This window comes from Mercurialis annua, linkage group LG8 (assembly GCF_937616625.2).
Source record: "Mercurialis annua linkage group LG8, ddMerAnnu1.2, whole genome shotgun sequence".
NCBI lineage: Eukaryota > Viridiplantae > Streptophyta > Magnoliopsida > Malpighiales > Euphorbiaceae > Mercurialis > Mercurialis annua.
The window spans coordinates 4078482-4089809 of NC_065577.1; the positions used below are offsets into that span (position 1 = coordinate 4078482).

General features: G+C 27.2%; 1 protein-coding gene across 1 annotated transcript; it reads left to right on the top strand.

The window, feature by feature from the left end:
* Positions 1-7895: 7895 nt before the first annotated feature.
* On the top strand, positions 7896-9004 carry LOC130014726 (protein PELPK1-like). Its single transcript, XM_056103890.1, has one exon. The coding sequence runs from the start codon at positions 8024-8026 to the stop codon at positions 8765-8767; it is 744 nt and encodes a 247-aa protein (XP_055959865.1). The 5' UTR covers positions 7896-8023; the 3' UTR covers positions 8768-9004.
* The last annotated feature ends 2324 nt before the right edge of the window (positions 9005-11328 follow it).

Consider the following 11328-nt stretch of genomic DNA (forward strand, 5'->3'; position numbering starts at 1 on the left):
ACTATAGCTCATAGACGAATTCATTTTGTTACTGAAAGATCTTCAATCTATCGTCGCTTCTTGATAATTGAATTGCGCTTCGTGATAAATTTTAATCCGTCAGAAAAATGAAAAAGAATTGGCTATTAATTATATTTTATGAAATTAAAATAACATAAACAAAAGAGGTGGCTACCGTCAATAGAAAAATAAATCCATTGACGGTTGCCAAAAAAAAAATAAAAAAAAAAGCTCTAGGCAGTTAGGATTTATTAGAGAGCAAAGAGAAGAGAGTCGGCTAGGGTTTACAAAATTTCACTTTTTATTTACTTAGTTTCTGTACTTCTGTCTTCGTCTAATTTTTTTATAAATTTGTTATTTGTATTGTCTTTTTTAAAGTTTTATTTTTTATTTATTTCGTCTCTAATCTATTAAATACTAAATCATTGCAATATTTAATTGTAAAAGGATTAAATAAATAAAAATAAAAAATATAAAAACTAAATAATAAAATAAAATAGACTAAAAATCAAATAAATTAAAAGTGAAAAATATGGATTGAGCCGTAAATTTATAATGCAGGTATATGTCACATTTATGATAGGTAACATTTTCCTTACCAACATCTATATACTCGTCTGTATCAAATTGCAAAAGATAAATAAATTGAATGAAAATAATTAAAAGTTATGACAAGGTTATACGTTAGATATATAAATTATAATTTTATTTACAGATATCACTTAAATAAATGATATAGATATCATTTTCTTATTTTTCCAATTAAATGCATTACTAATGAACTTGTCATGGCATTTTAATGTGTAACATATAACATAGCATGAAAATTTAGTGAATGTGTTTTACATATAATTTCTTTTATGTATATATGTTAATAAATTCCTCATGAAAAATGAGATAAAGAAAAAGAATATACAGGACATGCATTAAGGCATATAATATCTTTTAAGATAAGAATAACTCATTTTAAATTCTTTAAACTGTATCATTTTTAGTTATTTGGTCCTCATACAAAATATCGTTCTTTTCTAATCTTTCAACTAATTAGCAAAATACATGTTTAAGTCTATGAATAACGAAAATGATACCGTCTAGGGTAAAATTTACGTCTTCGAGTAAAATGAAACAAGGTCGTTTTCGTTATACAAGGACTTGAATATATATTTTTGCTAAGTTGAAGAATCAAAACAAAATTTTATTTATAGGCCATATAATTTATAGTATAAAAGCCTTAAAAATAGATCAATCCTCTAAGATATTGAAGTAAACTATATTAAGATAAAATTGTTTAGGAGATTCGAACCATTGCCTTCAATTGTTATACTTGCAAGGTTTAAACATATTAGTGTGAAGCACTGTTTTGAAAATCGGACCGGATCATACTGGCCCGTTGAACCGGTTGAACCAAAATTTGGCTTATTATCCAGTCCAATTAATTTATTAAAGCCAAAAAAATAATTGAAAAAATTAGACATAACACTTAATTTTGAAAAATAATTTCAAAATCACGTGCTCTTATTAACATTTGCAACAAAAGATTTTGGTTTGGCACAACACGTGATGTGTCAGAGTTTTTGCGCACAACACGCAACTTCTGCTTCCTCAAAACACGGACACTGGTCCACCAAGCTTTTATCTCTGTCATTTGTTTATTTCCTGTCTATTTTTGTGGGGATCATTTATGTCTTTTTTACAGGTGGTTCCCTCTATAGAGACACGTGATTACATAAGAACTGAGAGTAGACTTTCTACTTTTTTTTTGGGAACAATGATGAGCCTCACATCACATGTGTGTGCCAATGTGGGCCTAGCTTGGATGACTAAGGCACCTCTAAGTACATCGAGAGGTTGTGGGTTTGAATCACACCTCGATAACTAACAAACTAACAATTGAGACTCTTAAGAGTCGATTAACATTTTTGACAAAAAAAAAACATCACATGTATGGAAGTTGGTTTTTATTTCTAATATTTCATATTAGGAATTACTTTTATATATTTGTTATTTTTATTTATAAAAAATATATGATTAATTTTCGATACATCTCTAATATTAAAGAGATAATGCAAAATTTATTTTCGATGAAAATAAAAATACTCCCTCTGTCCCGTTTAAGAAGGGACATATCCCATTTTTATTTGTCCCATCTAAGAAGGCCATATCGTGTTTTTTGTGCCAATTTATATTGAACTTTCACTTTTATCCTTTTACTTATTTCAATATGCATTAAATGCAATTTAATTTACAATGCATTTATTCTATTATTAGGAGAAACTATACTATTTAATAAGGGTAAACATGACAAAATAAAATATTGTCTTATTTTATTAATATTTGTGTAAAACTCATTTGTCCCTTCTAAAACAGGACGGGGGGAGTATATACTAAAAGTATATAAAAAGTATACAAATTTTTATGCTTGATTTAGAATTTGATAATTAACTGTTTTAAATTCAGTTCTAATATTTGTTGTATACTTTCTGTTTGTGTATATTTTATAAAAAATAATAAATATAAAAAGTATATTAAAAGTATATAAAAAATATACAAATTATTATACGGATAATGAAAATAAAAATATATACTAAAAATATATAAAAAGTATACGAATTATTATGTTTGATTTAGAATGTGATAATTAGTTGTTCCAAATTCAGTTCTAACATTTGTTGTATACTTTATGTCTATTTTCTGTATTTTTGTGTATACTTTGTTAGCTTATGTCATGTTGGATTTTGAATTTATAGAAACTGTTTAAAATGATGTTATATTTGTTGTATATTTTCAGTCTTTTTTCTGTATTTCTTTCGTATATACTTTGTTAGCTTATGTCATGTTGGATTTTGAATTTGATAGAAACTGTTTAAAATGATATTATATTTGTTGTATATTTTCGGTCTTTTTTCTGTAATCTTTTCGTAATGTAAAAATACTTTATAGAAAATAATAAGTATATTTTATGTATACTTTGTATATATTTTATAATGTCAAAATAATTATAAAGTATGCTTTTGGTATATTATCTATATACATTTAGTATATAAATTGGTCTCGCTGTTTTTAGTTTAAACATACATTTCATATAATTTTAATATACAATTTAATTTAAATTTCATACATGTTCTTTAATAAATGATATTTAATCTGTTTCAAATTAATTAATAAAATAATATCAACAAATGTAAAAGATTCAGTATTTTTAATTATAATATATATGTTATTTTATTAATATAATCAATACAAATTTAGTTAGACTTAACGAAATTTTTGTTTAAAATATTACCTTTAAAAAAATAGAAATTGTAATTAAAATTTTATGAAAATAAAATGATAGCTAAATATATATTTTAAAAGTTTGGATTTTGTAATAAATTAGTTAATTATTTTTAATATAAAAAGTTTAGATATTTTATTAGCATATTTATTATGTAAAATAATTAATAAATTTTAATATGATGGATATTGAGCTTATTTCAGTAAGCAAAAATAAAAATAAAAATGGATTTCTTTTTTCAAATACTTTAAATTGAATAGATTGAAATGAATCATAATGGCACATGTACACTCATTTTTAGAATCATTGCCTAATCTTATTTCTTCCAACAAATGTCAGCAAGTTGTATGACGCGTGTACAATTAAATTTTAATTAACCATGCAAGTACGTGTTGTCTCAATTTTTTTGAATGATTCATGTGCTACAGTAATTATTTAAGGAATATAATTGTTAGTCCCAAAAAAAACCATATATTTGGTATTATTTTACATAAATTAAGTATTTTTTAACTTTTCCCAAAATAATTTAACCAGATCAGACCGTATTGAACCAGAAAAACTGGATAAAATCGGTGAACAGTACAATTGGCTAATTTTGCCCTAGTTTTTTCAAAATGGTAATTTTTTTCAATTAAAACAAAAATATCACCTATCTGCTGTTGCTTTTTTGTCCCCGAAACTTGTCTTCTACTTTTCTTCTCATCTATAACTGATGAGTGATGATTATCATCAAATATCAACCACCATAAGCATTAAGAGCACATCAAAATTAATAATCTAAAAAGAAATCAGATGTATAAATGGATGTTATTTTTTGAAAGGTTCTCTGAAAAAACTCTAGCTGTTCATAATTCTTTTTTCAATTTTTTTTGACTGCCGTCAATAATTTAAGTAATACTATTAACGGTAGCTATCTTTTTTTTTTATGTTATTTGAATTTCAAATAGTATAATAAGTAGCCAATTCTTTTTTCAATTTTTTCTTGATGTATTAACATTTATCGACGAAACGTAAATCCAATTCAAATTTTTATAAATCAAGAATCGAAAATAGATTGGATATCTTTCAACAACAACGATGAAATCGTTTATGGGCTATAATAGTTTTTTTAATATTGTATTTTGTTTGTTTGTTTTAGGAATTTTGTTTTGTCGTCCTTTCTATATGAAATGTTTGTTATCCTTTTTATGTGAAAGGTTGTTATCCTTTTTCTATGAAGAGTTTTCATGTGTTGGTTGTATCGGATGTCACAGCTGTAGTTTCTGATTTCATAAATCAGTTTGCGGGTGATATTGAAAATTGAGCGAAGACGACACTTTATTGGCGAAACAGCTAGATAATTTGTTTTATATTTCCGTAAGTAGATTTGCGAATCAGGCAGCATGTTGTACGTTTCATGTCAGGTTATCGGGTTTTATTTTCGAATTTTCCCGAATTCCTTACAAATGTAACTGTTTCATATTCGATTAATGAAGTTTGAGGAATTCTAAAAAAAAATCAAGTTTCAAGAGACAATTACAAATGGGATTGCCGCTTTTGGAGGAAAAATCAGCTTAATACATTATTTGACTTCTGAATTGTATTAATTTTTTCATATGACCCTTTATTTTTTAGTTTACGCTATAGCACCTCAACTTGTAAATTATATCAACTTAACATTTGAAATTGTCATTTTTATAAGATTTAAACGCACTGAAAATCACCAACTTTCGCGTGTTTCTAGTATTTAACATAATCTTTTAATTTTGGCAAAAAAGTACATGAACTTTTAAAATTTTGCAATTAAAGACACAGACACCATTTTGGATGTAAAACGACGCTGTTTTAGATTAAAACGACAACGTTTTGGATGTAAAATAACACCATTTTTCAAAAGAAAACACGTGTGGTCTTAATTGCAAAAAATGGAAAGTTCATGTTAAATATGCCAAAATTAAGAGACTATGTTAAATACCAAAAACACGCGAAGGTTGATGATTTTTTGTGCATTTAAACCTTTTTATAATAGTTTAACCCTCTCCTTGTGCATGTGGGACAAGAGTTTGGTTACAAATAAAAAATGGCACGTGAGACCCTTGAACTTAAGCCGATGTGTCATATAATAAAGGTACATTTTGACACATGAACCAGTTTTAACTCTTTGACATCCCAATTTTTTTTTTTTTTTTTAAAATAAAATCCAACATTAAAATCAAATTTAGAAATAAAAACACTTAATATATAACTCTAAACTATAAATAAAAACATGTTAATCTTTTTTTTTTCAAAAAAATTGCATTTGATTTTTTTATAAGTATGAGTTTATTTGTTAAAAATTAGGGGTATTGGCGAAACAAATCACAATGTTTCACTTTTTCAGCGATTTAAACTTAACGTTTAAAATTTTACGAAACAAATCCTAACCTTTTCAATTTTTGGAAATTGTAGCCCAAGTTCTAATTCCAGCCATTTTGTCATCTTTTTTAGGTTACAGGTTGCAAAAATGCAAAACGTTGGAATTTTATTTGCAAAATTTTAAAACGTTGGAATTTAATATACCAATAATATGGCTGCCACATAAGCAAATAGTGTCCGGAAATACAATGTGCAAAAATTGGAAAGGTTAAGATTTATTTTGTAAAGTTTTAAACGTTATGCTTAAATCACAAAAAAATGAGACGTTAGGATTTATTTTGCCAATACTCCTAAAACTTACAAGATTGATTTTTTTTAAGTCTTTTTATTCGTTTACCAATTTGACCCTATATTTTGCAACTTGAACCATTTGCCCCTCTTTTTTTTGAGTTTGGTGATGTGTTTAGTTAGGTGGCAAGCGAATCAGCAAATTTCACCACATCAACGCATTTGTACTTCACTCTTTTTCCGGAGGTTAAACAAACAATAATTACAAGTTGAGGTGTTAAATAGGATAAATCAAAAGATAGAGGATCAAATGGGTAAATGAGTATAAATACAGGGATCAAACAAATATATTTAGCCATAAAATCAAATTCAAATGAAATTACCAACACCATATTGTCGCTAAATTATCGTATGACCGTTGTAAATTGATCGATAAATCATTTACGTTGAGTGGTTCTTTCTCGACGAATGTTCATTTGGTGACCCCCTTCTCCATTGGTAAATTATCGAGGAACTTTTATTTTGTGTCAAGAAATTTTTTTGGACCAAAGTATTCATCAACGAATGTAAACAATAGAGAATTCATTAGGAAAATTTGGTTCTAGATGCATTTTGGCTGATTTCCGATGAAATAATCCATCGATAATACAATAAAATTTAAAATGATCATTAATAAAATATGATATTTAAACCAATGATTTAAAAACCAACACCGACCAGTCGTTTCAACCAGTTGAATTGAGAATCGGTTAGTTCCGGTCCAACTTATTCAAAACACCAAAAATATGGGCCAATTATGTTGGACCAAATCGAACTAGATTGAATTGGTCAAAATGGCCAATTTAACTGGCAATTAATTCGGTTAAACCGTCAGTTGAATCAGCAATTGTGTCATGAGGCAAGTCTATTTTTTATTCTATAAAACCCCGATGGTTGAACCGTGGCCACACTAATTCAACCACTAATTCAGTTTTTAAAACACTAATTATATTCAATAAATTTTATTGACCATCAATTTTAGACAAAACAGGTGAGGAAAGAGGGTGGGACAAGGTGCCGCCCCACCCCTCTGGCAAGAACCTTCAAGCGGTGCACCTCCGACCCAATCGCAGTCTGATCTGTTCGCCATTGAAGGTGAGTTGCAGAGCTTGCAACCAAACAACAAATGGGTAAGACAACCTTTGTTTATTTGTTAAAATTGCCCCATCAAAACAACGTCGTTTTAAATTAAACGAAAATGACCTTATTTTGATTGCAACAGGTACATCTAATTTCCTTTTAAATTTTTAAGGGTTAAAGGACAAGTTTGACCCCTTACTTTTTAAAATTTTTGGGACTAAAATTAGAAACAACCTTAAATATTTTTATTTTCTTTCTAATGAGTATCTTTTTACCCCTTAAAAGTTAAACCAAACATGTTGTTTATCTAAAATAAATAAATTAAAAATAGATAAATGACACGTCGTTTGGCTTAATTATTTTTAAATTTCCAAGTAACATGTTTAGATTAATTTTTTTATATAAAAAACAGCCATATGAGGTATCATTATGCTTAATTTTTTAAAAAATAATCGAACAATAAAAATTTCGCCTACCTAAGCCGGAGTCCTAGTTCCGCCGCTAGGGGGAGGCACCATCAAGCAATTTTACGTTGGAGGTGCCTTATTGAAAGATGTGGTGACTCATAGAATGATTCTAAAAAATAACTAACGAGATTCAAAAGAATAAGGTGTACTTACCAAAGAATAATTAATCAAAAGTTTATAGTTTTCATATGTACTTTAAGCCTATTTTTCAATAATTTTTGTCGAATCTAGTTAAACTAATTAATATGCATAATCCTTCATCTGGTAACACCTTGGAGGAAAATCAGACAACTATGAACATATTAGAAAACTGAAGTCAAATTTGTAGGTGAGAAGTTGAACTACATGTAAAAAGTTTTTCACCAACTCACTTCCGATATCTATAAAAGCATATTTTTGCCTACAAAATAAAATAACTACTCCTGAAACTTCTAACATCTATAAAAACCGACCCAACACAACTCAGAATCAACACACAAAACTGACAAACAATAAACTCTGTTATCATTTCTCGACACCTCGAATCCCTCTTCTCCTCAGAATGGCTTATCTTCGCTTTTCGCCATCATTCTTTTTGATGTTGCTCATCGCTTTGTCAATTCAGGTGGGTGCAAGACAGCTTCTTGAAACGAAATTGCCGGATGTACCTAATCTTCCAAAACCTGAACTTCCTGTCCTACCAAAACCTGAAATACCAGAGTTTCCGAAGCCTGAAGCTCCTAAAGTGCCTGAATTACCGAAACCTGAAATGCCCAAATTGCCCGAATTTCCAAAGCCTGAACTACCTAAGTTACCTGAATTGCCAAAGCCGGAACTTCCAAAGGTGCCGGAATTTCCAAAACCTGAACTACCCAAGTTACCTGAATTAAAGAAACCTGAAGTTCCAAAGATGCCGGAATTGCCAAAACCTGAGATTCCCAAGATTCCTGAACTGCAAAAAACTGAAGTTCCCAAGACCCTTGAACTGCCAAAACCCGAACTCCCCAAGATTTCCGAAATGCCTAAACCCGAACTCCCCAAGATTCCTGAACTGCCAAAACCTGAAGTTGCAAAAGTACCTGAAATTCCAAAACCTGAACTTCCCAAGATCCCTGAATTGCCAAAACCTGAGATTCCGAAGGTGCCAGAATTGCCAAAACCCGAACTCCCCAAGCTTCCCGAGTTCCCCAAACCTGAGCTCCCACCTCTTCCACACTTTCCGGAGCTTCCAAAGCCGACATTGCCTACCGTACCAATCACTCCCAAAGAGATTAAACCACCTCAGTCAACTACTACTACTCCTTGAATCAATGTTTACATTTAGTCCATTTTATGTATACTCGGTGGATTTCACATAGCTTTCTTCATTCAATATTATTATTGCATCATATATTGTTTAGCACAGAAGTTTGTATTTGTATGTCCGGTTGATTGTTTTGTAATTTTTTTTATTCAGATCGTCTATCTTTTATACGTACGTTGAATCGTTGTATTTTATACTATTTCTTCAGTTATATATATGATAAAATAACTTTTGCTTTTATCAACTTCTTTATTATCCGCTTGGCATTGTCGTATGTTTGAATAAACAAACTACTAATTAGCTGTAATTTTTTGATGCTGATTCTTTTTGAAGTTGATACGATACATAGATTATTAAGAAGAAATTTCAAGAGACTTTCGAAACAGAAATTACAAAGTTCGGATTTGAACATATTTTGAGGTAATTCTTACAAAAAACAATTACAGTATTGTTAATGTATTTTGTTATTTTTTTAAACAATGTTCTAAAAGAGCTTGATATAAAGAAGAATGAAAGACTCGAGGATGCAGTTGTGCCATATTGAATTTAATGGACTCATTTACCAAAAACATAACTTTAAGGACCTACAAGGCTACAATTGCGTTTCTTCCAAATACTACTTAGTTAAGGGAAAAAATATGGGTAATTGATTTTCGAAGTATGAAACCTTTAATGTAATTTGGTGACTAAATTTAGTTTGTTTTCATTTCGAATATTAAACTTTAATTTTCATTTTAACGAGAGGCATTTTAGCTAAATATACATACGGGGCAACCGGGTTTTGCTATTCTTTTACATAAATATTTGCTATTTATATAATTTAGTTATCGTAATTTTTTTTAAAATGGAATTATACCTAAGTGACATGAATTTATGGAAAAATAAGCAAAAATTGATTGTCACGTGGCAAAAATAAGCAAAATCTGGCTACAACGTGCATTTTGTCTTGAAAAATCTTTATTGAAATAAAATTTTAATTAACTAAATTGAAAAGAATTAAAATTTTATTGGACATCAATTACCACTGAAATTATAGACATTTGACTTCTTTATTTTCTCAACTTACCAACATTAATTTTCTGTGAGAAGTGTTTCGTTTCTGAATATTTTAACTTATTGTCAAAAAAAAAACTGATACTTTTATACTATAATTTAGAACATTTTTTTAAAAAAAAATCTTTAAAATTATCAAACTTTTAAATTAAAAAAAATTTGGCAATAAATTAAAAATTCAATAGAATTTTTATTATTTAGCTTTAGAGTTTCATTCTCAATTTTATTTTTTCAAGGCTAAAATTTCAAACTTCAAAATAAGTTGTTTTTTTAAATAATAATAATATTTTTTAATATAAAAACTAGCTATATAAATAGATTAAAAATGAAAATTTATTGATAAGATAAAAATTTAATTTTTTTATTAAAATTAAAATTATCATTAATTTATAATTTTAAAATTATCAATATTAGAGAATTCTTTTGATTAAAATTAAAATTATCACTCTTTATTTGTAAAATGCTCTTTGTTTAAAAAAAAAACTTTTTCCAATGAAGAGCATCATTAGAGATCATATAAAAATATAGACATTTCTATATTTTATAGATTATTATTGTTACTAGTTTCGCATTACGTGCTATGCACGTGGCTCGTAACGTAACTCATCAATGAACATATTAGTAAATTTATTATAATTATATCAATTTTTTATTTACAATTAATATTAAATTAGTTAAGACTTTTTATAAAAGTAAATATAATATATTCGGTTATTAAATTTTTTTCCATACCGAAATTATATTTCTTTAAGTTTTTATAATAACCATAATTAAATAATTAACTTAATTTTATTAATAATATCTTTAAAAATAATAAGATAAAAATTTAAATAATAATATATGGACCAAATACAATATTTTAATTTTGTAGTTCAATCAAACTAAAAGATAGGTATTCCTACTAATTTGGAGATAATTTAGTTATTTTTTACATACTAAATAAATTGGAGATATTTTAGCTACCTATTCTAATTAGTACTAAATTGGAGATAATTTAGCTACCTATTCTAATTAGGACTAAATTTGAGATAATTTAACTACCTATTCTAATTAGGACTTTATTTATAATAGTGATTAATTAAATAACTAATTAGTTAATGACAATAAAACCTTTATTTAGTAGTAAACTGAAAAGGATTATTTAGTAAATTTGCATGTCCCCCCCATCCGTGCTTTTATATATAGTATAGATAAATCAACGTAAAGCTATTAAAATTAGTGATTGGTATATGAAGGTTCTAAAGTTAGTAATTTGTTTGGGTGTATATACAATTAAATAATTTTTTTAATAAAGTTAGATTTTTAAAAAGTTAGAAAATATATTATGAGTTTGATTAGAATAATTAATTTACATGTTATTATTAATGAAGTTAGAATTTAATTTTATATTTTATGAATTATTTTAGTTTCATAATAACTATAATTAAATAATTAACTTAATTTTATTAATTATATTTATAATAATAATAGGATAGAAATTTAAATAATAATATATTGATTAAATACAGTAT

Coding starts and splice junctions, on each gene's coding strand:
- LOC130014726 (XM_056103890.1), top strand. CDS start 8,024: ATGGCTTATCTTCGCTTTTCGCCATCATTCTTTTTGATGTTGCTCATC.